This window comes from Onychostoma macrolepis, chromosome 17, assembly GCF_012432095.1.
Source record: "Onychostoma macrolepis isolate SWU-2019 chromosome 17, ASM1243209v1, whole genome shotgun sequence".
Lineage (NCBI taxonomy): Eukaryota > Metazoa > Chordata > Actinopteri > Cypriniformes > Cyprinidae > Onychostoma > Onychostoma macrolepis.
Genome location: NC_081171.1, coordinates 29,050,290 through 29,077,657, shown reverse-complemented (window position 1 = coordinate 29,077,657; position 27,368 = coordinate 29,050,290). Strand labels below are relative to the sequence as shown.

The following is a 27,368-nucleotide window of genomic DNA, read 5'->3' as shown; positions in this document are numbered from 1 at the left end:
ATGCAAAATAAATCTGTTGGTTTCATCTTGCATAAACATGTATAGAATTACCTAGCTAAAGACTCTTCATGAGTTCAGTATTAGCAATGTAAGACTTTTATCCATTTTGGATGGATTAGGATAATAAGAGAGTTGGTGCTTGTGGGTAGTTGATGTCCATGAGCATTTTTATCAACATTAAGAATGTAAGATAAATAATTTATATCGATGTTCACAGTTTATCATTATTTTAATCACCCTTTTGGCTAGTTTTAAATGGTCACATGTGACAGAGTACAGATATTACATTTAGCCTTTTTAATTTAATTAGTTAGTCAATAAATGAAGATGTAAAAACTGCATGCACATTGCCATTCAAAACTTTTCGGTCAGTAATATTTATTTATTTATTTATTTGAAAGAAATGAATTCTTTTACTTCGCATGGATGCATTAAATTCATCAAATGTGACAGTAAAGACATTTAAAAAAAATTCTATTCATCAGTGAATCCTTAAAAAATCAGGGTATCCACAAAAATATGAAGCAGCACAACTGTTTTCATCACTGATAATAATAATCATGTTTCTTGATCATTAGAGTGATTTCTGAAGGATCACGGGATCCGGAAGACTGTAGAAAATTGCTGCTGAAAATTCAGCTTTGCATCACAGGAATAAATAACATTTTAATTAAAGTATATTCAAATAGAAAACAGATCTTTTAAATTATAATAATACTTCACAATATATATATAAGTATATAATACCAACATAATATATTTCTGTTAACTTAGATCTGTAGTTTGCATTATGTCTTTAGATTAATGGTGTTACTGTAAAGCACAGGAATAGATTTAATCTAAATTATTTATTGTTTTATTGCCCTTATATTTCATATGTATTGCTGCACTGGCTGGAAATATCTGAAAGTGCATTTAATATTCCCTACAGGTTGCTGTTTTTGGTTTAGCTGGTCCAACTAAGAGTGCAAATCTTAGGCTGTTTAAGATGTTTTTGTCTGCAGAATCAACTATCATCTTATTATTTTCCATGTTTTCATGGTATCTGAATGGGTGCAGAGGTGTTGTTTTTCTATACTAAAGTCATTGCAGTGACTTTTCCAGCCTCTGTTTTCTTCATCAAGAAGGGAGATTTACACTGGCAGCAGTCATAGGAATAACAGCATAAAACTAAACGCTGTTTTGCTCCACTGAAAAACAGTCCTATCTGCAGTCGTATAGTATTTGTGATGTGCTGTTCCTGACATTATCCAGCACTGCTGAAAATTACTTTAGCTTATTTAAAGGAATAATTTGGGCTAAAAAAAAAAATCAGTGACGTGCTGTTGATTACCACAGAAAATGGCTAATCCTTATCTTTGTTGACAAAAAACAAAAATCTAATTTAGAGTAATGAAAATGCATGGCAGGTTTGTTTTATCATGCTGAGGAATAATTATTTAATCATTTTATGGTTGCCAGTATATATATATATATATATATATATATATATATATATGATATAGGCACAAATAGTGGAGCTGATCCCTTGACTCATTTAACAACACAGTTCATTCTCTCTGTCACAGACACAGATAGGAGGGAAGAAAAATACAGTTATTCTGCAGAAACTGACTCCAGACACTCCCTACTACATCACAGTTGCTGCAATCTATGCAAATGGAGATGTCAAAGACATTTCTGGCCAAGGAAAGACATGTACGTCACGTGACTTTACCATATTCATTAGACCTTTTGGTTACCCAGCTACATTAATGCATTTTTTCAGATAGTGCTTAAATTATATAAATTAGGTCATTGTTGACACATTGAATAGAGTTTTATGTGTGTTCCCATAGTACCGCTGGGCAGTGTGAGAAACCTTCAGGTCACGGACCCCACGGTCAACACTCTGAATGTACGCTGGGAACCGGCTGAAGGGAGCGTACGGCAATACAGGATTTACTACCAGACCGTCACAGGGGGCGCAGAAGACATGGTACGTCCCATGGCACCTCCTAACACTTATATTATGTTCCGGGTCAATTTGGGTCAAAGGGCTTTATTGTCCCATTAAGGTGGCATCCATTTAATAGCCTAAATTGAATTAAAACTATAATTTACACTCAATACGTTATTATTGCGTACTGTTTTATAATGTGCTACAATTCTGAGGTGCAGATAATTGCCACTATTTGCAATAAGTAGTATAAATAGCAGAAAATCTTGCTATTTTAACATAGTGTAAATAGAATCTTTAGCTATTTGCACTTAGTGTAAATATAATCTAATTGCTTACACTTACACTTAGTGCAAATAGCCGCTGCCAAAAAAAGGTAATTGTGACTTTTTAACTGTCAATTCAGATTTTTTTTCTCTCAATTGAGAGTTTACGACTTTTTTTCTCAGAATAGATATAAACTCGCAATTGCGAGTTATAAAGTCAGAATTGCAGGATATAAACTCGCAATTGCTAGAAATAAACTTGCAATTATGACTTTTTTCTCAGACTTTATATCATGCAATTCTGAGAAAAAAGTCAGAATTGTGAGATAAAAAGTTGCAATTGCCTTTTTTATATTTTCATATAATATAAAAACGGGCTTCCATAGTTTATGCATGCGTTTCTTGTAGCTCATTATCATTTAAAGAGCCATGCATTGAAACGGCTCGCTATGAACAAAGTTGTTTTCGACAAGGTAAAAAGGAAGTTGTTTTATACGACTATTGAAGAATTTTAACCAAGTATGTTACAGACATTTCATGGAGACCCTAAAGAATCATACCAAGTTGTGGGAAATGCGCATCTGATGTCCTCTTTAATAATATACTGTAATTGATGCAAAAATCCCATAGACCTACACTGAAGGCCAGAATAGTATAATAACATAGAAATCATAGAGACTTGGAGTTTGTCTCTTTTGGCTTGGACCAGAAAGCAACCGTCAAGCAACCACTTAGACAAGTGCATCGAAATGTACTAAATACACATATAAAACATAGCAGCAGTCCCTCAACGATCCTAAGCACTGTGCAATTTTGCAGAAACTAGAAAATGAAAGTCTTTCATTGTTTTAATGTTCTCAGGCCCAGGTTCCTGGAAGCACTACCAGTACAGTTCTGAAGAACCTGCAGTCTGATACCGAGTACACAGTAACAGTGGTGCCAGTATACGCTCCTGGAGAAGGCAAGCGCATGTCAGAGAATGGAAAAACCTGTGAGTTGATGCAGTCTTTTCTTATTTTAGCTTCACTGGAAAGCAACGAATTCCCATACTTATCCATCATATACTCCCCAGTAACAGAAACCCTTTTGCCAAAGTTTTCATTCCAAGAAGTGCAAAGTGCAGTTTTCTGGCTTTAACATTAAAGTATTACACTTATAAATAGAATCTCAGAGACTTGCACAAAGATTGAATCAGCTTTATTGGATTGATCACTAAGGGAGGAATGCCGATGTGCTGGCAACCCCATAAATGTGACTCCAGTCTGGGCTTAATGAGCCTTCTTTATGGGGTGTAATGACTCGAGATGCTGGTGTGAGGCTTACGAACAATCTATTTCACCAAATGGAAAACCCAGGGAGGTGCAAGGACATAAAGACACCCCTATTTACTGCTGTCAGCTCAATGCTCCTCATTCAGAGTCAAACAAACTGATTTTTGTTGACGTCATTGTTTTTCCACCAGGTGGTTTGCTTTCCATCATCTCCAGTTTGCTTTGCGTGGCCGTGCACGTTAATGAAAGTGTTTGTTTTGGTCAAAATGTGGGATTAGGGTTTTTGCTGGTGGAAATCTAAAGCTTGTTCTGTTCTGCTTTTTGTTTTCATGCACCATTCACGAGGTGTGTTATTGAAAGCTGTGCGCATTTACTTTTAAGGCAAGACACTACAGGTGAATTGGAAAAAAATATTTAAATAATAGATATAGCCTTGTCTTCCCCACTTAATTTTTAGTATACAAGTTTTCTGAAATGTTATGTTTAAATGTGCAAATTTTATCCAAAATAAATATGGAATGGAAATTTGAACAGTGGATAAAGTTTCATTTTGTTGAAATATTAGAGTTTTAAAAGGGTTTTGATATCTAATTTAAATCCGAAAATATTGTCAACAACTAGAAAAAAATGTTACCATAATTTTAGGAATAAAGATCAGGTGGATGGTAAATGAACAAACCCCCATGGAAAAAAATACAGACGCGAACAGATAAAGTGCAATAAAATAAACACAGTATTTTGGATAACATTTACAATAGAATGCCAAATAATCCAACATCTCAAAATTGACCAGTGTATTAACAAAAGTCTCAATTTACTGTAGATAAAACAGCTAAACAAGCTAAACAAAAGCTAAACATATAATGTCTGTCTTTTGATGTTGGGCTGAAAAATACCTCTTACCATCGGTTTTGGTTTAAAGGCAGAATTTGAAATGCTGTTGTAATGTGTTTCTGTGGTGGTTGACATTGAAACTAGTATTGTGTTGAAACCTGCATGCATCATCACAGAGGACAAGGGCTCTTGTAAATAGTTGTAAATTTCTGTACCTCTTTAACCACTCTAACCGCACACCCCTTTTACTGTCTTTGTTTTTATGATGCTGCTCCCGCTCCTGTCTGAAACAGTGACGCGGACCCCTGCCAAGAACATCCAGGTTTACAACCCCACCACAAACACCATGAACGTGCGCTGGGAGCCGGCCTCCGGAGATGTGCTGCAGTACCGCGTTGTCTACTCCCCCCTCTCTGGAACCAGTCCCACTCAATCTGTAAGTCCTCATCGTTAGGCTTGCGTGAAAGATCGTATGGGAAATACTGACGCGACAAATGTTAGTCTCTCAACCTTTTGAGCGTAATGGTCTGTTTGCAGTCTGTCCCTCTGCAAAGATGTTTGTGTTTTTAATGTCATGCAGCCTCGTTCTCACATAAACTTCATTGCTTGAGAGGGATTTTCACAAAGCTCCGAAATCCATAAATGTCTTTTATTGTCGTCAGATGCTTGCGTAAAGAAAGCAGCTGTGGGAAATCTTGAGCCCAAACCTGTTTTATTTCAGCACTGAGGAAAACAGAGTTTAAACATTCACTCTTATGTCTTAACAGAACGAGCTTCTTATCTGCAGCCGCGAAGGCTTTGTGGAATATTGTTATGGACGCACATCTTTTCCGAAATTGTGGCCAGTTTTCCGAATTCTCTGCGCTTTAATTTTAACCTCCGATCTATGATGAATTTTTTACCTTTTCCACTGGAACCTTGAAAAACTCCAGGAGTGCAATCAATCGCCCACTGGCCTCAGTCTTGAAAATAAAGGCTAGTGTTGTCAGTAATGCAAAAAGGGAGTTTCCCATGTCATTAATTGGGAAGTCAGTGACCCTCATGACCTGGTGTTGTGAAGATCAGTGAAAGGAGGTGATTGCACGACACTGTCAGCACATCATTCTCTCGAATTGCTACAACCGCTACACTATTAACACATCAAAGGAATGTTTCCACTGCATTGGCTGAGTAAGTGATGATCGCTAGTGGTTGGGTTGGAAATGAGCAGTGACACAAACATCAGTGAGTGCAAGAGGCCATCTGTAGAAAAACAGACAAACTTCTTTCTCAGAGTGTAATATATCAGAGATTTTAAAGCCAACAGTTTTGATGTGCGTGATCTTAAGGGATTAAATGTTGAGGGACATATCATTTTGCATTAAGATTTTTTCTTTGTTTGCTTTGTGATATTTTCCTTAATATTAAACACCACTCATTCACATTACAGTAATGAAAAAAAAAAAGACAACAACTCATTTTTATTAACAGAATTATTTCTATTTTTATTACCGCAAACAAGTAAATAAATATTTAATAAAATAAATAAATATCATTTAAAAGTGTTTTCATACAACACTGTAGTATTTGTTGTAAAACATGACTAGACAGAATGATTGTCTTCACAAGCTTTACAGAATAAGAATCAGATAAGAATGATTGGTAGATTCCTGTGAACAGTATGATTTTTAGTAAAATGTGCTCATTTAGTCATATGTTATTGCCTCAACTGTGAACTGAATCCTTATGTAAATGAATGGTAACACTTTATGTTATGGACCAATTCTCACTATGAACTAGTTGTTTATGAGATGCATATTACTTGCATATTGGCTGTTTATTACTACTTATAAAGCACACATTAATGCCTTATTCTGCATGACCATTTTTAATCCCTTAATCCTACCCAATACCTGAACTTAACTACCTTACCAACTATTAATTAGCAGCAAATTAAGAGTATACTGAGGTAAAAGTCATAGTTAGTAGTTGGAATTGGTCCCCAAACTGAAGTGTGACGAACTTGGAACAAATGTAGGTGTTCTGGTGGATCATCCTAAAATAAGCTTATTTTTGTTATAATATATAACAAATATAATATAATAAATGGAAATTATTATTTGTATTGATTTTCCTTTTGATTTTGTGGTGAAATGTGACCTACATATGTTCTTTGTGAGCTTCACTCATTAATCATTGTAAAAGTATTTGGAGTATCATAAATGTCACTCGTTAACAAAGACAGCCTGTGTCCCTGGTGGTACATTTTTTACTTTTTTTTTGTTTTCGGTTAGGTACTTGTTCCAGGGAACACCCACACTGCCTTGCTGCAGCAGCTCGATTCAGACACAGACTACGCTGTGAGTGTGGTGGCTCTGTATGCTGACGGCGAGGGCTCCTCTGTGTCTGATAATGGAAAAACACGTGAGTCTGACTGCAGGACGCCTCCATCAGAGGTCCTTTGTTATGTGTTCGTGGCGCATTCTCAGTGACATTGTGCAATGAAATGTCAGCATTTATATTTATTTGTTATTTAATCATTTCAGATGCGAAGGTATCAGCTGAAATTTCAGGAAATCTAATTTTCCAACTTAACCCAAAAGTACAAGGGTTGTAATTTGTTATCATATTTGTTATCATTTTCAAAGAAAAAAAATGTTATGTCCAATTTTTGAGTTACTACCCCCAATCCAAAATATGCAGTACAAACATATTATTTCAACTTCATCACATAGCTTTACTAGCCAGTGGCATTGCACCACCCTACACTTGTGCCAAAAACATTTTTTAGGGGATAAATATGTTCACAATGATTTTGTCCCATGGCAGAGTTGAAATTTAAGGGTAAACTAGAAACTAAAAGTACTCATAAAGAATGTGAAAGAAACTTGTTGCCAAAAGATTGAATGATTTCTCTTCCTCAAAGGATGTCAGAAAGAGAAAAATCATTATTTTTAGAAGAGGAATTTATTGTAAGATTTTACAATTAGAATATTTTTTATATATACAGTGTATATTACAATGTAACATTTGTATATATACAGTATAATGTTAAGTTGTAATTGTGATGACTTGGGTGATGTAATGATGACATAAAAATTTGCAGATATTCTAATGAAAAACTGAAAAAAAAGAAAATGAATTTTTCATTTTAAACATAAAGCCTTTGCATTATAAGCTAAACAATTTCATATCTACTGTATTCTGAAAAGTTGAGTATACTGGTAAAGTATAGTAAGTCATATGGGCACAAACAGCACACAAATGGTCTTTTCTTCCAGAAATATGATTTTGAGAGAACCTCTGTTCTTCTGATTGCAGTGCCCCGCGGCGGCCCCAGGAACCTGCGTGTGTATGATCCGACCACCAGCACGCTGACCGTCAGCTGGGAGCAGGCAGAAGGACCCGTGCTGCAGTACCGCATCAGCTATGCACCCACCACTGGAGATCCCATTGAGGAGTTTGTGAGTGGTGTTGTATTTTATAGTAGTGATTATAAAGGACAGGAGCATTATATGTTAACATCAGGTATTTTTACGAACACATGAATGTTATTTAATTGAATGCATGCTAGAAAGCTGATCTTCTCCTGCTGTTTTTCACATAGACAAGTGTCCCTGGCAACAGAAACTCTGTCATCTTGCAAAACCTGCAGCCAGACACTCCGTATAACATCAACGTAGCGGCCATTTATCAAGATGGGCCTGGAGGACGACTGTCTGGAGATGGAAAAACATGTAAGGAAGGTTACACAATCACAATACAGCTTGATGATTTTTTTTAATGATTTAATTTATTAAGGGAAAAAAATCTGTCCAAACCTGCTCTATGTGGAAAAAGTAATTGCCCCCTAAATCTGATAACTGGTTGTGCCACCCTTTGCAGCAACAACTGCAATCAAGCATTTGCGATAACTGACAATGAGTCTTTCACATCGCTGTGGATAATTTTGGCCCACTCTTCTTTGCAGAATTGTTTTAATTCAGCAACATTGGAGGGTTTTCGAGCATGAAAGGACTGTTTAAGGTCATGCCACAGCATCTCAATAGGATTTAAGTCCAGACTTTGATTTGGCCACTCCAAAACCTTAATTTAGTTTTTCTTGAGCCATTCAGAAGTGGACTTGCTGCTGTGTTTGGGCTCATTGTCCTGCTGCATAACCCAAGTGCACTTGAGCTTGAGGTCACAAACTGTCTCGTTCTTATTGTTGAATCATGAACACTGATCTTAATTGAGGTGATGCCTGCAGTTCTTTAGATGTTGTTCTGGGTTCTTTTATGACCTCCTGGATGAGTCGTCTTTGTGCTCTTGGAGTAATTTTGGTAGGCCGGCCACTCCTGGGAAGGTTCACCACTGTTCCAAGTTTTCTCCATTTGTGGATAATGGCTCTGACCGTGGTTTGCTGGAGTCCCAAAGCCTTAGAAATGGCTTTATAACCCTTTCCAGACTGATACATGTAAACTATTTTGTTTCTCATCTGTTCTTGAATTTCTTTAGATTGCAGCATGATGTGTTGTTCTTTAAACATGCTTCACTTTGTCAGACAGGATCTATTTAAGTGATTTCTTGATTCAACAGGTCTGGCAGTAATCAGGCCTGGGTTTGGCTAGTGAAATTTAACTCAGCTTTCTAAAATAATGTGGTTAATCACAGTTCTTTCATGATTTAACAGGATTTAACTTTTTTCGCTTAATAAATGAAATCATCATTTAAAAACTGCATTTTGTATTTACTTGCATTATCTTTGTGTAATATTAAAATTTGTTTGACGATCTGAATCTTTTAAGTGAGAAAAATATGCCCCCCCAAAAAATAAAGATAGATAGATAGATAGACGGATGGACGGACAGACAGATGGACAGACAGAAGGATGGACAGATAGATAGATAGATAGATAGATAGATAGATAGATAGATAGATAGATAGATAGATAGATAGATAGATAGATAGATAGATAGATAGATAGATAGATAGATGGATGGATGGATGGATGGATGGATGGATGGGTGGGTGGGTGGATGGATGGATGGATGGATAGACAGACAGAGACAGATAGACATGTTGACTGTAAGAAAGAAGCTGTGCTGGAAATCAGTGTATGGGAAAATGTCAATGTCTTGGCTCCTGTTTACTGTTTATTTCTTCTCCTTCAGTGGGTCTCCTGGAGCCTCGTAACCTGCGTGTTTCTGATGAGTGGTACACTCGTTTCCGAGTGTCCTGGGATCCTGTACCAGCACGGGTCAACGGTTATAATCTGGTCTATACCCCAGTGGGTAAGAGACAGTTCTAGATGTTTTTAACATGTTGTCATAATCTGGACATCCTGTTGTAGGTTATGCTGGCACATGTTCTAGTAAGCCCTGTTCGGCGTGTTGTTGCAGGCACGGATAACACCATGGAAGTGTTTGTTGGAGATGTTACTTCACACGTCCTGCACAACCTCCAGCCTGGCACCACGTATGACCTGAAGGTTTTCGCTCAGTATGACGCAGGCGTGAGCGGCGCTCTGGTCGGACAGGGAACCACCTGTGCGTGCTCGTTTCTTTGACTTACAAATTGTACAGACTTGTTTTAAAACACCTGCTTTAACTGTGGAATGCTGTTTGCCATTGCAGTGTATCTTAATGTGACTGACCTCAACACATACAATGTCGGCTATGACTCCTTCTGCATCAGATGGACGCCTCACCGAGCCGCCACCTCTTACAGGCTAAAACTCAATCCTTTCAATCGTAAGTTAATAGAATATGAGGAGATGCAAATTCATTAAACATAAATGCTGCATTTTGCTGCATAAATCTAAGATTTATGCATGTGAATTGCATATTTTTTTATCCATTATGCTGATATGAAGCGTTTTTATCAGTCATGCATAAATGAAACTGGTCAGATTTCTGTAATAGTACTAATAAATTGAATGTGTTTAAATAAACAATAACCACGTTTATAAAATAATTTTTTTCATTTTAATATTGATATTTATTTTAGTTTATATTTTTTATTTTATTTTTATTTATTTATTTTTTTTAAATATGTCTAATGAGTCTTATGCAGTTTTTATTAAATTATTGTTTATTTCGATTTTGTTATTTTAGTACTTAGTAGTTTTTTAATGGTTTTAGTTTTAATTTACTTAACGCTAATAAATCTATTTTGAAAATATGATCAGTTAAATAAAATCAAATAGTAAATAGTTAATAATAAATTGTGCAGATTTGTTTTATTTTTTTAAATTAATTTAGCATCACATTACGCTTTAGTTTTTTTTTTTTTTTTTGGTTTAGTTTGTAATATGTTTGAAATTCTTATGCATGGAAATTTTAATGCAATTCAAATACATCAATATTAACGTTTGTATAAGCTTACGCTTCTCTCTTATCATTAGCGTCTAACCGCGGGGCCCAGGAGGTCACTATCACTGCCGCTGAGAGCCAGTACTGTTTTGATGGGCTGACACCAGATGCACTGTACAACGCCACAGTCTACACACAGACCCCCAACCAGGAGGGGCCCGGAGTCAGTGTCAAAGAGCGCACACGTAAGTCATGACGCATTCAGCAGAATTCAGTCCCACAGCTCTGATCACAGTTTTACTCATGGTTTCTTTGTCTTTTCTGTAGTGGTGAAGCCCACCATAGCCCCAACACCACCTCCAACTCCTCCACCACCACCCACCATCCCTGCCGCACTCGAGGGTAAAGACACAAGAATTTTAAATTTTAATTTGCTTCCAAGCTTTGCTGGTAACACTTTAGCATAGGGACCAATTCTCACTATTAACTAGTTCCTTATTAGCATGCATATTATTAACATATTGGTTGTTTATTTGTATTTATAATTTAAAGCACATATTGTGCATAACCATATTCTACATCCCTAATCCTACCCAATTGCTAAACTTAATAACTTCCTTACTAACTATTAATAAGCAGAAAATTAGTAGTTTATTGAGGCAAAAGTCAAAGTTCATGGTTTGTTAATAGCGAGAATTGGACCTTAAAATAAAGTGTGACCGCGTTGCTTCTACCAATCAGTGCAATCCTCTGGAACTTTTATTATACTGTAAATAGTCACAATAGAGCTGAATGGAATTTTAGGTCCATTAAACAAACACCCTTTAATGCATAAGCGACTTAGATTTCAGTAACAAAAAGAACATTTGACAGGGGTGATATGGTGTATTACTATACCTGCATTGCTCATTACACTTTGTTTTGTAATGCCAGTGTGCAAAGGAGCCAAGGCTGACCTGGTGTTCCTGATCGACGGCTCGTGGAGCATTGGAGATGAGAGCTTCATTAAAGTCCGTCAGTTTGTCTTCAGCATGATCGGAGCGTTTGATGTCATCAACCGTAATGGCATGCAGGTAACCAACCTGTCTGTAGTCATGTGCGCATCCGCCTGATAGTGCTGGGATTCATTTGCTCTTTTTTCTCCTTCTGTGAAACAGGTGTCTTTTGTGCAGTACAGTGATGAAGCTAAAACAGAGTTCAAACTGAACACCTACCACGACAAGGGAATGGTGCTGTCCGCCCTTCAGATGGTCAACTACAGAGGAGGAAACACCAAAACGGGTTTGTGAAACACTTTTTTTTTTATGTTCCTAGGATTCAGTTTTCAGATTTTTTTACCCTACATAAATGTGTCAAAAGAAGAAAGAAAATGGCTATGAAATTATACTTTGATTGCGTGTGAATGCTTTAGGTGCTGCGCTGAAGCATATCGGAGACAAAGTGTTCACATCAGACAGTGGTATGAGGAGAACCGTTCCCAAGGTTCTGGTCGTAGTAACTGACGGACGTTCTCAAGATGATGTGAAGAAGAGTGCTATTAAACTACAGCATGCAGGTAACACTGAGATCAAACATCACGCTTTTGTTTTGCTTGAAAAGTGTTGTGAGTGTTTTTTTGGTGGTGGGGCGGTAAACAAAATTGTTTACTGGACAGGCTTCCTGCAGAGTTTTTAAAATGAAGCTTAAAAATTTTTAAGACCTGCACAAATAAAATTAATACCATATGCCCATTTAGAGCAAACCCATACAATCTAAAAATAAATGATGTATCTTGGTTTATTTTACTTGATTAAATAGCACAAACAGTGCACCTGCAAGTCTAAAATAAAAACATGCTTCATTCAGGCATTCTGTAAGATCTACTGTTGTATGTATTGATATGTATATTTTAACAAATTAACCAATTTCAGTGCTTGCCATAAATGTGCAGCACTCATTGATTGCGAACGGCTGTAAAATTTGTGAGGCTGTAGAAAGCACAACAGTGTCACATTTTTACTTTGAACCATGAAGTGCTCACATTTATTCCATGCAATCATTGTCTTTTGAAGTTTAATAATCTTATTAGATGGTATTGCGATTGACCAAATTTCACCAAATTTAAGACTTTTTAAATAATAAGACTTTTTAAGATTTGCCTCATTTTCTTTATGCAACATATAATTGTTAATTTTTGGATGAAATATGACCTGGATGAGTCCTTGACAGGTTTTGACATGCGATGTATCTCAAATTACTTCAGACAAGTCACTCGACATGCTTCTCAAAGCCTCAGTGTTGTCTTTTCCACAGGCTACAGTGTCTTTGTGGTGGGTGTCGCAGACATAGACACCACTGAACTCAGGAACATTGGAAGCAAGCCCAGCGAGAGGCACGTCTTCATCGTTGATGACTTTGACGCATTTACTAAGATCCAAGACAACCTCATTACGTTCATCTGTGAAACGGCAACATCCAGTAAGATGTCATTCTTTGTAGTCTGTATTGCATTGTTCACTTTATCGCTAACATGAAAGACAAACTCTTTCCTGAATTCTTTTACAGGTTGTCCTTTGATTTACCTCGACGGATTCACATCCCCAGGTCAGAGATTGACTGAAGTCCATATCCAAAGACTTTCTATCATCATAGTCTTATTTTCCTCTGTCATTACACACTGTTATGCATCTCTTGATTGATGTTTTGATGAAAACTTACAGGCTTCAGGATGCTGGAAGCCTTTAACATCACTGACAAGATGTTTGCTGGCATGAACGGCGTCTCCATGGAACCTGGCTCCTTCAACAGTTACGTTGCATACAGACTACATAAGGATGCATTCATTTCCCAGCCCACAAAGTAGGTTGAAGTGCAGTGCATGTGTTTTGCATGTTTTCTGAGCTGCTTCCCTACAGACTGTAATGGCAGGCAAGCGATCACAATTATTTTAACTGTCTTCAGAACGCTTGCTGTCTCTGAAATCTCTTTAAGGAGCATTTCTTCTTGTTTGTTGTAGCAGCTTGTGTGAATGGGGTGTCAGATATTGCAGAAGTATACAGTGTGAACTCATAAAAACTTTCTCATGATTGACCTTTTCAAAAAGGGAGTACTTTTGAGATGAAAATTATATATTTTAAAGTAGGGACGCACGATATTATCGGCCCGATATCGGAATCGGCCGATAATGGCTTTAAATGTAAATATCGGCATCGGCCCGATATGAAAAATTATGCCGATGTGTCTTGCCGATAAGAGGAATAGGTTGACTCACATGTGCTCAGGGTGTGCTAGCGATTATATCACATCAGCAGTGTAGCTCATTCTTGAAGCAAAGTTTTGCCTGAATGATGATTAGATTCACAGTTTTGGGTCGCTGCATTTAAACTCGTACAGAATGACGCGTTTGCTGTGCGATAGAGTCAACAGTAATAGCACCAGCAGCAGAAGCAGCCTCCAACCGGGTGCTAATGCCCGTTCGGTAAAGAGTTTTAATTCCTTAGGGGGCACTGTTGGCCCACCTCTAATAAAATCTAAGTAAAATACACAAATAACATTTAGACTGTGTTTCTGATTAAATAAAGCAATAATTGATGTCATAAAACCATGAGTATGTTTTGATTTAGTCAGAAGCTAGCTTACATGAATAAAAAAAAATCACAAACATGACACTTGTAAATTAAATAATTTTATATATACTGATTTATTCATTAATGTTTAATATGTTATATTTTTTTTAAAACAAATTATGAGCTCTAAAAGATAGAGCTTTTGCTTTTGCATCTTTTGCTTTAGACCATCTACAAATGTTAAATCTTAAAATAAAATGTTAAGGTTACTACTGCATCTTTCTGAAGAAAAAAAATGCAGCGATTGATATATAAATTATTTATAGTTATTTTCAAAACTTCAATGTACTGTCATTATAAAAGAACTTCGTTATTGTTTATTTAATTCTAACAAATAAGTTCTTGTTAAAAGCTAACCAAAATTTTTAAAAAATAATTTGCTTATAATTTCCACACAGGAGAGACTTGGTGTTGTTTCCAAACAAAAGGAAATATATCGGTATCGGCATCGGCTCTCTGCCAAAATGAGTTGGAAAATATCAGCATATCGGATATTGGCAAAAATTCAATATTGTGCATCACTATTTTAAAGAGTTTTATTTGGCCTGACTGACGTGCAAAAGGGAAGCCCAAGTAAAAACCAATGCCAACTGTTGCTTTGGTGATAGAAATGCATCTCATAAAAATAGCTTTTTGCTATTTATAGTTGTTGCAACAGTATATTAAACATCTTTTTCTTTTTATTAAAGATCTGCACATTGTAGTGAACAACAGCATTATAAAATCAGGGTTATTATCATTAACTAAAACTATTAAAATGAGTTTATGAATTGAAATAAAGTTCAAATAGGATCAAATCTAAATATAAGATTAAAAAAGTCCATCACTATCATTTCTAACTGGAAATAAATAAAAATTTAAACTAAAACTGAAAATAAATTAAACCTAAATAGTAATAAAAACACTAATAAAAATGCAAAAAGCACACAACAAAACATTAAACAAAATATTCAACTAAAATTAAAATGTTAAATTCAATTATAATGTTGAATTATGTTAATTGAAAATAGTCTTAAATTATAATAGTAATAAATAATAATACTAAAATAACACTGCAGAGAGTTAATGTATTAATACATTAATTACATTATGGTGTATAACTATACCTGTATTACTCATTACACTTTTTTGTAGTGTTATTTGCACAAAAGTACATTTACATTTAGTCATTTTGCAGACGCTTTTATCCAAAGTGACTTTAAATTGGGGGAAAACATAAAGCGATTCTTCTTAAAGAGGCAAACAGACACAGGAAGTGCTTGTAATACCAAGTTTCAGGCATTGTTTAAATAAGTACAAGCTAGAAAGTACAATCAGTCCAATGCTGCTTTTCTCAAATATGCTGTAGTGATTGCCTATACACTCTTAAGATCAAGAAGCATACCTCAAATTGAGCCGACTAAATATCTGGTCTGAAAGTCTCTGGCCAAAAACTATAATGATTTGTATTTGTGCGTGGGCAAGCAGCTGTTCAAATGGAAACATTTTGAGCATCAGAGGAGGGAAAATACTTCAATATGTTGCCATTACTCAAGGCTGCAAGTCTGTTGCGTGTTTCTCCGAGGACGCTACATGAATCTGTTCTGCACTTTTTGATTTATGTTTCACTGCACAACAAATTAATCTGTATGAAGATTTTAATTATTCTCTTGTCATCAGACACATGCAATATTCCCACGAAACCCATCATGTGCGGGTCATATTTTGCATTATGACATGATTGTATGAACATTAAGTCTGTGGGCTGCCTGATGAAGTTCTTTGCATTGATAAATGAGCTGTGTTATTCTTTGAAGGGAAATCCATCCAGATGGTCTTCCTCCCTCATACACTTTGATTCTCCTCTTCCGTCTCCTCCCCGACACCGGCAAGGATGCATTTGATATATGGCAGATATCAGATAAGAACAACAACCCTGAGGTCGGGCTCACCGTTGACCGTAAGTACCATTTTCATCTTCCATGTGTCGTGTGTGTTTGTGTGTGTGTGCGTGCGTGCAGTAAACCTTGTGGTGTCTGCTAAAGCTTATTTAGAAACAGAAACCCTCTAAATGGGTTCCAGATTTCAAGCTTGCAGTGATTTATAGCAGTACTTATTCAGAAATGCACAATCAGCCCTTTTAGAGCATCAAGCTCAAATTTGAATGGAAATCCTTTGTTTTGTAGTTGTTGTTTTTTTGTAATTTTTGCTCGGGCGGTCAATGCAGAGCCATATGTAAGTGTGTATGTTTTGTTCTCAGCCTCCAGTAGAATCATCTCATTCTACAATAAGGACTCCAGAGGTGAAATTCAGAAAGTCTCCTTTGATAACGACCAAGTGAAGAAAGTTTTCCATGGCAGTTTCCACAAGGTAGAATGATTTTCTTACTATGGTTGAGTACTTGGGAATTTAAAATTGCTCTTAAAAATAAAGGTTCCAAAAGGGTGTTTTCACAGTGATGCCATAGAAGAACCATTTTTGGTTTTCTCAAAGTTCTTAAAAGAACCATTTTAAAACAACATTTTGAAATGTAAAGAACCTTTTTTCCACTATAAATATCCTTCTGGCCAATGAAAAGGTTCCATGGATGTTAAAAGTTCTTAAAAGAACCATCGATGCCAATAAAGAACCTTTAAGAATGAATGACGCATTAAATTCATAAAACTGCAAAAATAGCTTGAAGATGAGGTGGCAGATGTCAGTCTGTATTGTCTAAATCTTGACCAGATGTCTTGTGAATATGAATCGGCTGATGGATTTGAGATTTGAAAGTGGTTGGATTTCTTTAGATGAATATTTGTTCCTGCAAAGTAGTAAAGTTAGTTGGGTACAGCATCACGATTTGGGAAGAGATTGCTTGTGTTATAACTCTTGGCTGATGTGTTTCCAACCGAAGACTCGGTTTTACTTCTTGGAGCTCAATGAAAGATTTGCCACTGTTGATTTTGCCTTTGGCTTTAAATTGAGATGTTTAACGGCCCATACGGTGCACGCAGAGCTTTCGCCTATACACCCACCAGCCATCATTCTAGCTGCAGGTTTGTGCAAGAGATGTGGTTCATGAAAGCTGGAAACATCAATCATTACTATTGAACATGCTGTAAAAGAGGACGTTAATGATGTTATTTTTTTTTATAAAGGGTTTTGCTTTCTCAGAGGCTTTTCTAAGCCCAGCGCACACGCAGAGTCTTTTTAAAGCTAAACATGTCATAATTTTGTCATGTTTGTCCCGAGTGACCGCTGGCATAGATTGCTTGCTAATGTAAAAAACGCCAGACAACAAGGAGACTGTAATTTATGCTTGCTGGGATTTGGCAGTTTTGGTCTAGTAAGTGCATGCTGGCAAATCAGATTTCAAGATGTGCTAATTTTACAACCACACATGAAGGCTTTTCCTAGTCTGTGTGGGAAATTTGAAAGCACAGTTTGAGCAATTGGGGTGAATCTCAGGAAGACCACCAGAAAGTCAAAGAAAAATAATTATAATGCTTAAAGAAAATGAAGCCTATTTCCACCCAATTTTCATTACTGTGATACAAAAAAAATCTGTATTATTTTAAATGGTAAAGCATGTAAAAAATCATTGTAGTATTTTTGGTACAAAATTCTATTTGTATTTTAATGTAAAAAAAAAACAATTTACTATATTATAGTAATGTACTATAATTGGAATCATTGGTATTAATGACAAACAAAAAACATTTTGAATTTCTTTTGATTGTTTTCTTGAGATTCACCCATTGTCATCATTACAGTGGCTTTAATCACAAAGTGATGTCATATAGTCTGGATTGTGACTGTGGGTCGATTTGTGGTCCAGGCTTCATGAAAAAGCATTGGTTTGCCGCTGTTGCCTACTGTATGTTCAGAAACCACTGGCATTGCTGGAGACGTGAACACAGAACAACAATTCTGAGCTAAGGTGGTGATTAGCTGACCACCTTGGTTACAAGATTACAGACTGGTTACATGAAAAGGAAACATTTTAGGTTAAACAAACCTATCATGCTTCGGAGAGTTAGAAAGTTGTTTAAAGTGAAAGACATTTCTCTTTTTTCCTTCTCAGGTTTGTTTGTGCTTACTAAAGGCAAGCAACACTATTACAGTTGCACATACTTTGGGTTAGGGATTTGAACCAATTCTAACCATAAATATTAAACTGCACTGCTTACCTCACCATTTACACTACTTGAATGATACTTCAAATCATGTGGTTTATTTCTTTCTAAGTAAGTGGACTTATTGTTCAATCATTAAAATGAACAAAAACTCCTACAGACTTGGAGGAACATAAAACCAGAATGTCATTGAGACTTGGGAGAGGACTCTTGATTTGGGTCAGTAAACAACACTTTAGCAACCACATTAGCAACAGCCTTGCACCAATGTGGAGAGTTTTGCGTAGGAAATTTAATTGAGGGAAACTAATGAAATATGTCAGGATCACTGGAAAGTCAACAAAAATAATATTGCTTAAAGAAAGTGAAGCGTATTTGATTCCTTGTTCAGCTTGAATGTTATTGACCAGAATCTGCACAGAATCCACTGCCAACTCAGATGAACACACATGGCCTGATGGATTTGTAGTTGATCATTTTTTTAAATAGTTAATAACAACCTACAAGCCATTATTATCTGAATTAAGACATGAGTGTCGACAAAAGTGTGGACACTGCCAGTTTAAAGCTTAACAAGAGTGCTTAGAGAGCCTAGGGAAAAGAAAACAGCTATTAAATGGATTTTGTGGTCAGCCGCACAATACCACACAGAACACTGTCCTTTTCTTCATGTCATTTCCTTTCTTTTATAAAATCCCAGAGATTATGAATTTAGTAGCTAAAATCAATCCATGAATAAAAGCTTTCCGAGTTAGATTTAAAGGTCATGTCATGCGAATGGTTTGGAAGCACTGTTCACATGAAGCTTGCGTGAGACTCATAGTTGCTTTTTTAGTGTTAAGGTGGGGTCAGATTTTCCAGTGATCTAAGTTGTTTTAAGATTAGTTTGCATTTAAATTGGTCATGCAAATTTGCAGCATTGACCTGTATTAAAGCTGCATTCTGTAACTTTTTTAGGTTAAAAATGATCCAAAATAAATTTTTGGGCAAGTACATAACCAGCCAGTGTTCAAAACTATCTCCTTACCTTAACCCGATTCACAATGGTAAGCTTGTAATAATCTTTTCTAATTTGAGTGGTACTGGTAGGTTTTCACGGGAAATACTATCATGCAGCCATTTTCGTCTTTGCATCATTACATCACGTCTGTAAACATAAAAAAAGGCGTGCCGGCTAGTAGGCTATATCACACGTGAGAATGCTGCAGGTGGCGGATCATTAATAGCCTTTTCTCAAATCAGCTGAAATAATTAAACTTATCTTTTTTTTTTTGTGATCAACTTTTTATTTATTTTTTCAAATCAACAAAATAACATCCACACAAACAAACAACAGGGAGGGGGGAACCAACAGACACACCATAACAATTTCAATTTCAGTTTGCAGCAAAAAGGACAAAACAGAATCCACATGAGTCCACAGACCGACAACAATTGAACATTCCCAAAACATGTGGAGAAAAGTACCTGCTGATACATTTACAGATATGACAGTTATTGGTCGATTGCAGCTTCATTTTAAACCTCTTGTAAGGAGTATGCTCAATGGATGACTTTGAAATGGATAAGACGATGAACCAAGTTTTTAGAAGTTAAGATTAGATTAGACCACACCCTCTCCCAGTCGACCGATAAATCCAAATCTGTTAATTTATGATTCCAGATAGATTTAATAGAAAGAGACTTTGCAGTTTGATCATTAAGTTTACTGTATATTAAAGAAACAGATGGTCGACCAGAGGGTGGTGCGATCCAATCCCACATAGGATGAGAGGAAATAGGGTATGCCCAGGGAACTCCATTGGCCTCGAGAGTAGAACGCACCTGAAAAAAGACAAAATAAGATGATGTTTGGCAAACACAACTTAGTTCTTAGTTCTTGAAGTGAGCAGAGGCCATGGTCATCATATGAGTCACCTCATGCGTTTCTGCTCAATGTAGACCAAGAGGGCTGGACAAATGGCCAATTTCAACATAAAAAAAAAAGTTTTGCCCTAAGGGTGCGTTGTCACAAAATCTGAAAGGTCCTCCCATCAGACGTTCCACCCTTTTTAGAGGGAAAAAAAAATAAAATAAAAAAATAAGTCCCTAGATGTAGTATTCTGGATTCTCCAAAGATCGATTACATTAAGTTCAGTGATACATTTATTCAATAACTTAGAGGATGGGTTAGCTGTAGTATCAGGGTGAGATTCATCCAGTGCAGGATTTAAAACAGCATCAAAATCACCACCCATCACTAAAGGACGATCAATCTGCTCAAGCAATATATTGGAAATATTCATGAAAAATTCCTCATTTGGGCAGTAAATGGAGACCAGTGCTAACCTTTCATTATGTATTTTACAGCGTATAAAAACAAATCTACCTTCATCATCATTCCCGGTATGTTCAATAGTTAAATGCAACATCTTATCGACTAAGATAAGCACCCCTTTAGCTTCACCAGGGGCACAAGAGAAGGCTGCCAGTTTGTAATACCTGTTTTGAAAAACGTGCCACATCGCATTGTTTTAAATGAGACTCTTGTATCAGGGCACAAGAAATCTACTTACGGTGCAAATATGCCAACATCCGGGTACACTTAGCCTGAGAATTTAGGCCATTCACATTCAATGATAAGATATTCAGAACATGTATTGTGTGCTCGCAACGCCAAAATTCTGTCTAAGTGAAGAGAAACAAAATCAATACCATACTGCCAGTGACATGTAAACATTAGTATGTATCCTAGATACCAATCCACCTAGATGCATAGTCCTTTTAAAAGAAAAGCAGAATAAATAAAAGTATTGATGTCTGTTGAAGGGCATAGAAAAAAAGCAAAAACAAGGAACGACAAACAACTGTGTATAAAAACCAAAGCAGACCGCACATTACCGAGAGTGTAGGTCTGCATACACAACAGAAACAAATGTTGATGCGTGACCAGTCCACTTCAACACAAGACATGTCCCCAAAAGGCCCACTGAGCCAAAAGCGTAGTGATTGAACCTGCTCTCCATCAGCCCGAAGAATAATAATAATAATAATAAAGAAAATAAATCGTTATTATTTACCAATCAGTGGACGAACGTACAGGGCAGGAGCAAGATTCCAAAAAGAAATTAACAAGTGTCCATGGCCACCTCTTCAGGGCAGTTAGGTTCGCCACAGACTTCATCGTTAATTTTCTCTCGTTGAGCTGAGAGGATGGAGACGATAGCCGACGTCTTCCCACTGAATTGTAGCGCTGCAGAATATGTCTTCAGTGACAGTGAAGTAACAAAATCCTTCGCCTCTTGAGGAGAGTCGAACATCATCTGCTCACCTTTGTGCCTGTCACCTGTCATCTTCTTCAAGACTGGATTAAAGCTCTTTCTCCTGGTAGCCGTGGCTGGACTAAAGTCGGGAAAAAAACAGCAGCGTGACACTGTCCTGCACATATCTCACCGGATATGCCTGCCGAGCACCTTTCAGGATCGCAGATCTGTCATGCCATCTTAGTACACGGAAGATGAGAGTACGCAGCCGATTGGAGTTTTTCTTTCCATCATACACGCGATGGGCCCCGTCAATCCCGATGTCACGGCCTTTCAGGGAAGGGATCCACTTGGAAAGATTAGCTCTGAGGAAACCAGCTGGAATCCCACCAGACGTACGTTATTTCTCCTGCTCCTATCCTCAACGCTCGTAATTTTTTTGGTGAGTTTCTCTAGCTGATTTCTTAAGTTTGTGACTGTCCTTCTGTCCTCACGTGCAGCTGCTTGAACGGAATCGACCCAGTCACGTGTCTGTTTCACCGCGATGGCTAGCTTTTCAACCTCCACTTTCAGCTCCTTTACCGAATCGTTGGTCGTTTGTATATCCAAATGTAGATCACGGAGTGCTGGGGTCAGTACAGAGTCTATCATTTCTCTTACGTCCTCTTTTACAGTCTATCGCTTCTCTCGAAGCCACTACCAAATCGAGTACTTTGTTGCTCTTTAAGCGCTAGCTTGATACCGTTAGCTATAGCAGCGTCGAGATCCTCTCTGGAGATGGTGGAATCTTTTAATTTTTTCTTTATTGGCGATTGTCCACTCTCTCTTTTCCGTCTGTCCTTGACTGCTGGGGCACTCATAGTGAGCTAAATAAAGAGTGGTTCAAGATTTATTGACAGGAAATATACAATTTCTGACAAAGAGAGCAGAGCGAAGGACTATGCGTGCATTGCCACCGAAGGGTCACGTCATCTCCTCTAAACTTATCATTTTGATGGTGGATTGTAATCCAGAAAGGTCCATACGACAATCATCAGTGACCCTAATCCTAACCCTAACTGGAGATTCACCCCTAGTCACCAGTAGTCTACAGGTAACACTAATACACATTGTCACGCAATGCTGATTTTGTTAACATTAACATTTTGAGAACAAAGTATAACAATAATAATAATTTGCATGGTTTGATGTGATATGAGCTAAGTGATTGCTAGATTTAATCACCATTATCACCATAATCACGATGTATTGCAATGCTTTTTTTCTCAGTTAGTCTGAACAAAAGCGGCAGACAAGTTACTTGTTCAGATGACATTTTCCGGTGAAAATTCTTATTTGGGTCATACTTCCAAGATGTAAAATCTGTGATTCCAAAGTACAGTAAATATCCACACCGTTGCTGTGACTGACAGCCACACAAACTCCTCTAAAACATTAGATTCATCCGCTCTGAGGAGCCGTGCTGATGCACAACCCACGTAAAGATGATAATTCAGCAAATAACTGCAATTGCAGGTTTCAAACAGAGATGACGACAAAGAGGCAAAACTTACGGACTGCAGCTTTAAGTGTTAAGGTGCTGTAACATTCAGCCAGTCATTTCAATAGCCGTCTGAATAATCAAGAGTTTCATGTGAGGGTGAAAAGGCCCTCCATATAGCTTTTGCTTGTTTTCAAGTTGGTCATGCAAAATCAATGCATTGACCAGTGTTAAGATGAGGTCACATTGTGTGCACCATTGTGCAGAGAAATCGCTTGAAAAATCCAGTAATTTCAAAAGGAATCTGTGCAGTTTGGTGTTTCATGTGAGGGCAAAAAATTTTCAAGACCAAATTTAACACATAGATTTCACGCGTGTTCAAGTTGGTCATGCAATTTTGCCCTGTTGACCAAAAAAAAAAGCTGCTTGCTTAAAAGCGACCTTTGTGTTGAGCACACATGCATTGCTACACAAAACTTTTGGAAAAAAGCAGAAGTTTGATAATGTGACCGCACATTTAACATGTTGCCAAACTAAAAACACGATAGTCTGGTAAGCATGAAATTAGTCTCAGCCTCAGACGTCACGTCCACGGACCGCTGGCTGAACGTCTGATGCATATGGCACCCAAAAGTGGAAACACTTCAGGAGTTTCAAAGTCGTCATCAGACTGGTTGAATCATACAGGAATTCCGGGAGACGTGTGTGTCGCGTTCTTTAGCGTTCCGCCTGGAAACAAAGATGCCGTGACGCCAAACCCCCTCACGTAAGAAGAAAGCAGTCATGTTTACAATTGAGACGATGAGCGCTTATCAGGATCAACTAAATGCTGGATTTTCAGAAGTATGTGAAATATTTAAAGTTTGCGGCATAGAATCTTTAAGTTCTACAATTTTAACAGAGTTTTTTTTTTCTGAAATTAATCCCACCCTACATTAAAGTTTTTAAATATACTTTTATATTGCAATAATTTCACATTCAATCTTCAAATTAATGTAGAAACAACATAAAGAGAGTATTTGTTTAATGGCATCTTTTTTTTTTATGACAGAAGGCCAAGATCATTGATACCAATACTAATGTTGTCTCTATGAAATAGTTATTTTTTTCTAATATTTAAACATTGACTGTAACCATTCAACATTACAGTATGATTGAGAGTTATCAATTTGAACATTTATTAGACTTTAAAAAATAACAACTTCTAATTTAAGTGAATTTAAAAAATCTTCAAATAAATCCATTAAAATAGATGTCATATTTAGCTACCTGTGCCCTTCAGCAAGTAGGAAATATACAGAAATTGAATAAAGTTATCAAACACTAAATTCTAAATTAAATGTAGACGTATCCTTAAAGCTACAAAAGTTATTGATTTCTCCTTTTTTTCTTTTGTTCTTTGATTACTACATCACAGCAGCAGGGTTATTAGGTTATTTGGCTGCTATTACTTTAAGAACTGGCACTTCTGAACGTGACACGGATCTGACACGCATGCTCGTAGTTTAATTCGCGCCATATTTGTGTGTGCATTTGAATGAGCACAGTATAATGGCTGACAGTACAGGAAAATTAGTTTTTACTGACATATGGCCTGACAACATCTCATCTGGCCGCACTTCAGACGAGACGTTCCGCGTAAGATACAGAAGCAGCAGTTGTGAGTGGGGTGGCCAATGGTAGCTCCGCCCCGGCGTTAAATATTTTTAACACAGTGAAACTGAAAAAATTAATTGCCTGTGTCAGTGTTGGGGGTAACGCATTGCATGTAACGCAAGTTACGTAATCAGATTACTTTTTTCAAGTAACTAGTAAAGTAACGCATTACTTTTTAATTTACAAGAAAATATCTGAGTTACTTTTTAAAAAAAGTAACGCCAGTTACTTTGTTTTCCCATTTATTGACTGACAAGTCTTTGAATAATTGTCTGATTACTAGATTACCAAAATAATAATAAATAATAATAATAATAAAATGCATAGCACACACACATACTGGCTAGATTTGAAAAATATTTTTAAAAATAATATATTTTATAAATACCGGCTACTTTTAATATTAAATGTATTATATTTATAAACAATATATTCATTGTCTGTCGTCTTGGATTTTTTTTCTCCACAGAGCAACATCACACTGTAAAGAAAAGTCATGTGTTTCATGCTACTTTGCATTTTGCAGCATTTTACATACATTTCAGTTAGCTGCCTATGTAGACAGCAGATATCCAGGCAGCTCTCGAGAGTTTGGAAGAGACGGAAAGTAACATTTGAAAATTGTAGTTTGTACCACTTCCTGTCTAAAATTTGAATTTACAGTTGAGGGAATGGTGGGGGAAGATGGCCAGTCAAACATTCAACTATGAAATGGAGGCTGATAGATGTAATGAAAGTCTGACAGGACAGAGGGGGAGACTAGAGCAGAGCAAAACGAAACCACATGGTGGGCATGTTCACAGACCCACAGTAGCCAGAATGGGAGGTTTCGAGAAAGTGTGAATGCACATTACACCATGCAGCCGAACAAGTCAAAAGCATTGTTCTATGGCCCTGTCTGTTATGACACTTTCCCCTTTAGCAAAAAAGATCACTCTGCATACACTTTCTGAATTGATAACTATTGCATTCTCAGCTTCCCACGAGCATTTGAACACACTGGATAAGCTTCTAAAGCTTTCCATTTAAAGCCAGAACTGCAGACCCCTTCTCCTTGTGGGAAGCCAAATGCTGATTGCCAAAGATGTTGACGGTATTGTGGCAAGAAATATGACCTTGCCTTTGGAGTGCTGATCTACAGAGTGTGCATATCAGATGTATGAGCTGGTCAGACTTTTTGACTGAAAAAAGCAACTGCTCAAGTCGGGGAATGAGCGCATTAGACGGTCAGCCGCAGAATGACATAATAGCAACATGTGGTGACGCTACATAAAGAAAACGTTGTATTCCCTCTAAGAAAAGATGGAAAAAGCATTTCGGTGGTCGCATCCGCATGTAGAGTCTCATGGTGAATGCAAAGGGGAAATTACAGATGGTAAACCAGTTAATATTATCTGCTGACATGAAGATTCGTATTTGTGTTTGGCGACTGGCATGTCTTTACATAATGAACTAATTAAACTCATTATAGTTGGCCAGCAACTGTTATTGGAAGAATTGAGAGCGTAACTCTAAACATAGTTTACAGGCCGTAGGGTTACCGTTCTCAGGGATCATGGGAAAGGTTTCGGAAAGGATAGTTTTTCCGTATTTTTGTCAATCGGGCTGTTTCGTGAATCCCTTTTATGAAGATTTATGAAGCAAGCCAAGATGTCCAAAGTACTGAGTAATAATTTAACTGATGCTTGGATTGCACCGCTGAGGTATTCGCTCTAATGCCTTTTTATTTTTGCAGCTTCACATTTCTATTTCGCCGAAAAATGTCAAACTCAACATTGACTGCCAAGAGGTGGCTGAGAAAGAGATCAAAGAGGCCAACAATGTATCCACAGATGGCTATGAAGTCCTTGGAAAAATGGCAAAGTCTGGCGGTTCAAGGAAGCAGTCAGCCACAGTAAGTACAGACTGCTCATTCCCTTCAATACACCAGAAGATCTGAACACGCACTAAATGATTAATCCAAGGAATCTACCCTATGTCCCCTCATACTCAATCAAGTGCACGTCCTCCCACCCATTCATGCCTGAATGGATTCGATTCTGTCTGTATTGCTCTTCAAAACACCATTGGGTGCATGTTGGCAGGTTTTTTTTTATTTCCGAGTCCCGTGTTCAATGCAAGCCATCTGTAACATCCGTTTGTGTTCCCATTTTCTCTCCCTCAGTTCCAGCTCCAGATGTTTGATATTGTCTGCAGTTTGGGCTGGACAAGTCGAGACAAATGTTGTGATATTCCAGCAATGGTAAGCAGGGATTGTGTATGGATTGTGGGTGGGTTTTTGTCTACTGTTTGGTCAGAAAGCACACTTAACCCGTGCTGAGAAAAAATCATTGAGTTCAGACTTCAAAAGATGCTTGTAATCAGAGAATGGACATTCTCCAGCCCATAAATACAGCTGTCAAGCTTTTGAGCAATTCCCAGTTGTGTTTCGATGTGACTTCCTTTTTCACGGCGATTGCCCTTTTCCTTAATGTGTCTTTAGGGAGTCCCTTTGTAGCAATATGTCACTGTCTTGTTCTAAAGCACAGTTCATAGGTTCATCTTCCTTAAATAACATAACACATTAACACACGTTTCAGATTATGTTAGTGACAAGTAAATTAAAGCATAAAATCACGTCACGTCAGACTATGCATTGAATATGATATTATGTTTACATTGATGGAAAAGCACTTGATGGAAAATAAATTACTTACATAATATTTA

General features: G+C 37.1%; 1 protein-coding gene across 5 annotated transcripts in view; it reads left to right on the top strand.

Annotated features, from left to right (window-relative positions):
• col12a1a (collagen, type XII, alpha 1a) overlaps positions 1-27,368 on the top strand; it is a 78,305-nt gene that overhangs the window by 38,743 nt on the left and 12,194 nt on the right. For all 5 annotated transcript variants that reach the window (XM_058748811.1, XM_058748812.1, XM_058748814.1 and 2 more), the window contains 22 exons: positions 1,569-1,698; positions 1,839-1,978; positions 3,067-3,196; positions 4,604-4,746; positions 6,584-6,713; positions 7,611-7,753; positions 7,897-8,026; positions 9,443-9,562; positions 9,671-9,817; positions 9,905-10,021; positions 10,675-10,827; positions 10,910-10,984; positions 11,516-11,655; positions 11,740-11,863; positions 11,994-12,137; positions 12,875-13,039; positions 13,127-13,165; positions 13,282-13,420; positions 15,984-16,126; positions 16,427-16,536; positions 26,398-26,556; positions 26,827-26,904. In XM_058748811.1, the coding sequence (XP_058604794.1) occupies positions 1,569-1,698; positions 1,839-1,978; positions 3,067-3,196; positions 4,604-4,746; positions 6,584-6,713; positions 7,611-7,753; positions 7,897-8,026; positions 9,443-9,562; positions 9,671-9,817; positions 9,905-10,021; positions 10,675-10,827; positions 10,910-10,984; positions 11,516-11,655; positions 11,740-11,863; positions 11,994-12,137; positions 12,875-13,039; positions 13,127-13,165; positions 13,282-13,420; positions 15,984-16,126; positions 16,427-16,536; positions 26,398-26,556; positions 26,827-26,904 (2,799 nt within the window). The remainder of the gene's footprint in view (positions 1-1,568; positions 1,699-1,838; positions 1,979-3,066; positions 3,197-4,603; positions 4,747-6,583; positions 6,714-7,610; positions 7,754-7,896; positions 8,027-9,442; positions 9,563-9,670; positions 9,818-9,904; positions 10,022-10,674; positions 10,828-10,909; positions 10,985-11,515; positions 11,656-11,739; positions 11,864-11,993; positions 12,138-12,874; positions 13,040-13,126; positions 13,166-13,281; positions 13,421-15,983; positions 16,127-16,426; positions 16,537-26,397; positions 26,557-26,826; positions 26,905-27,368) is intronic.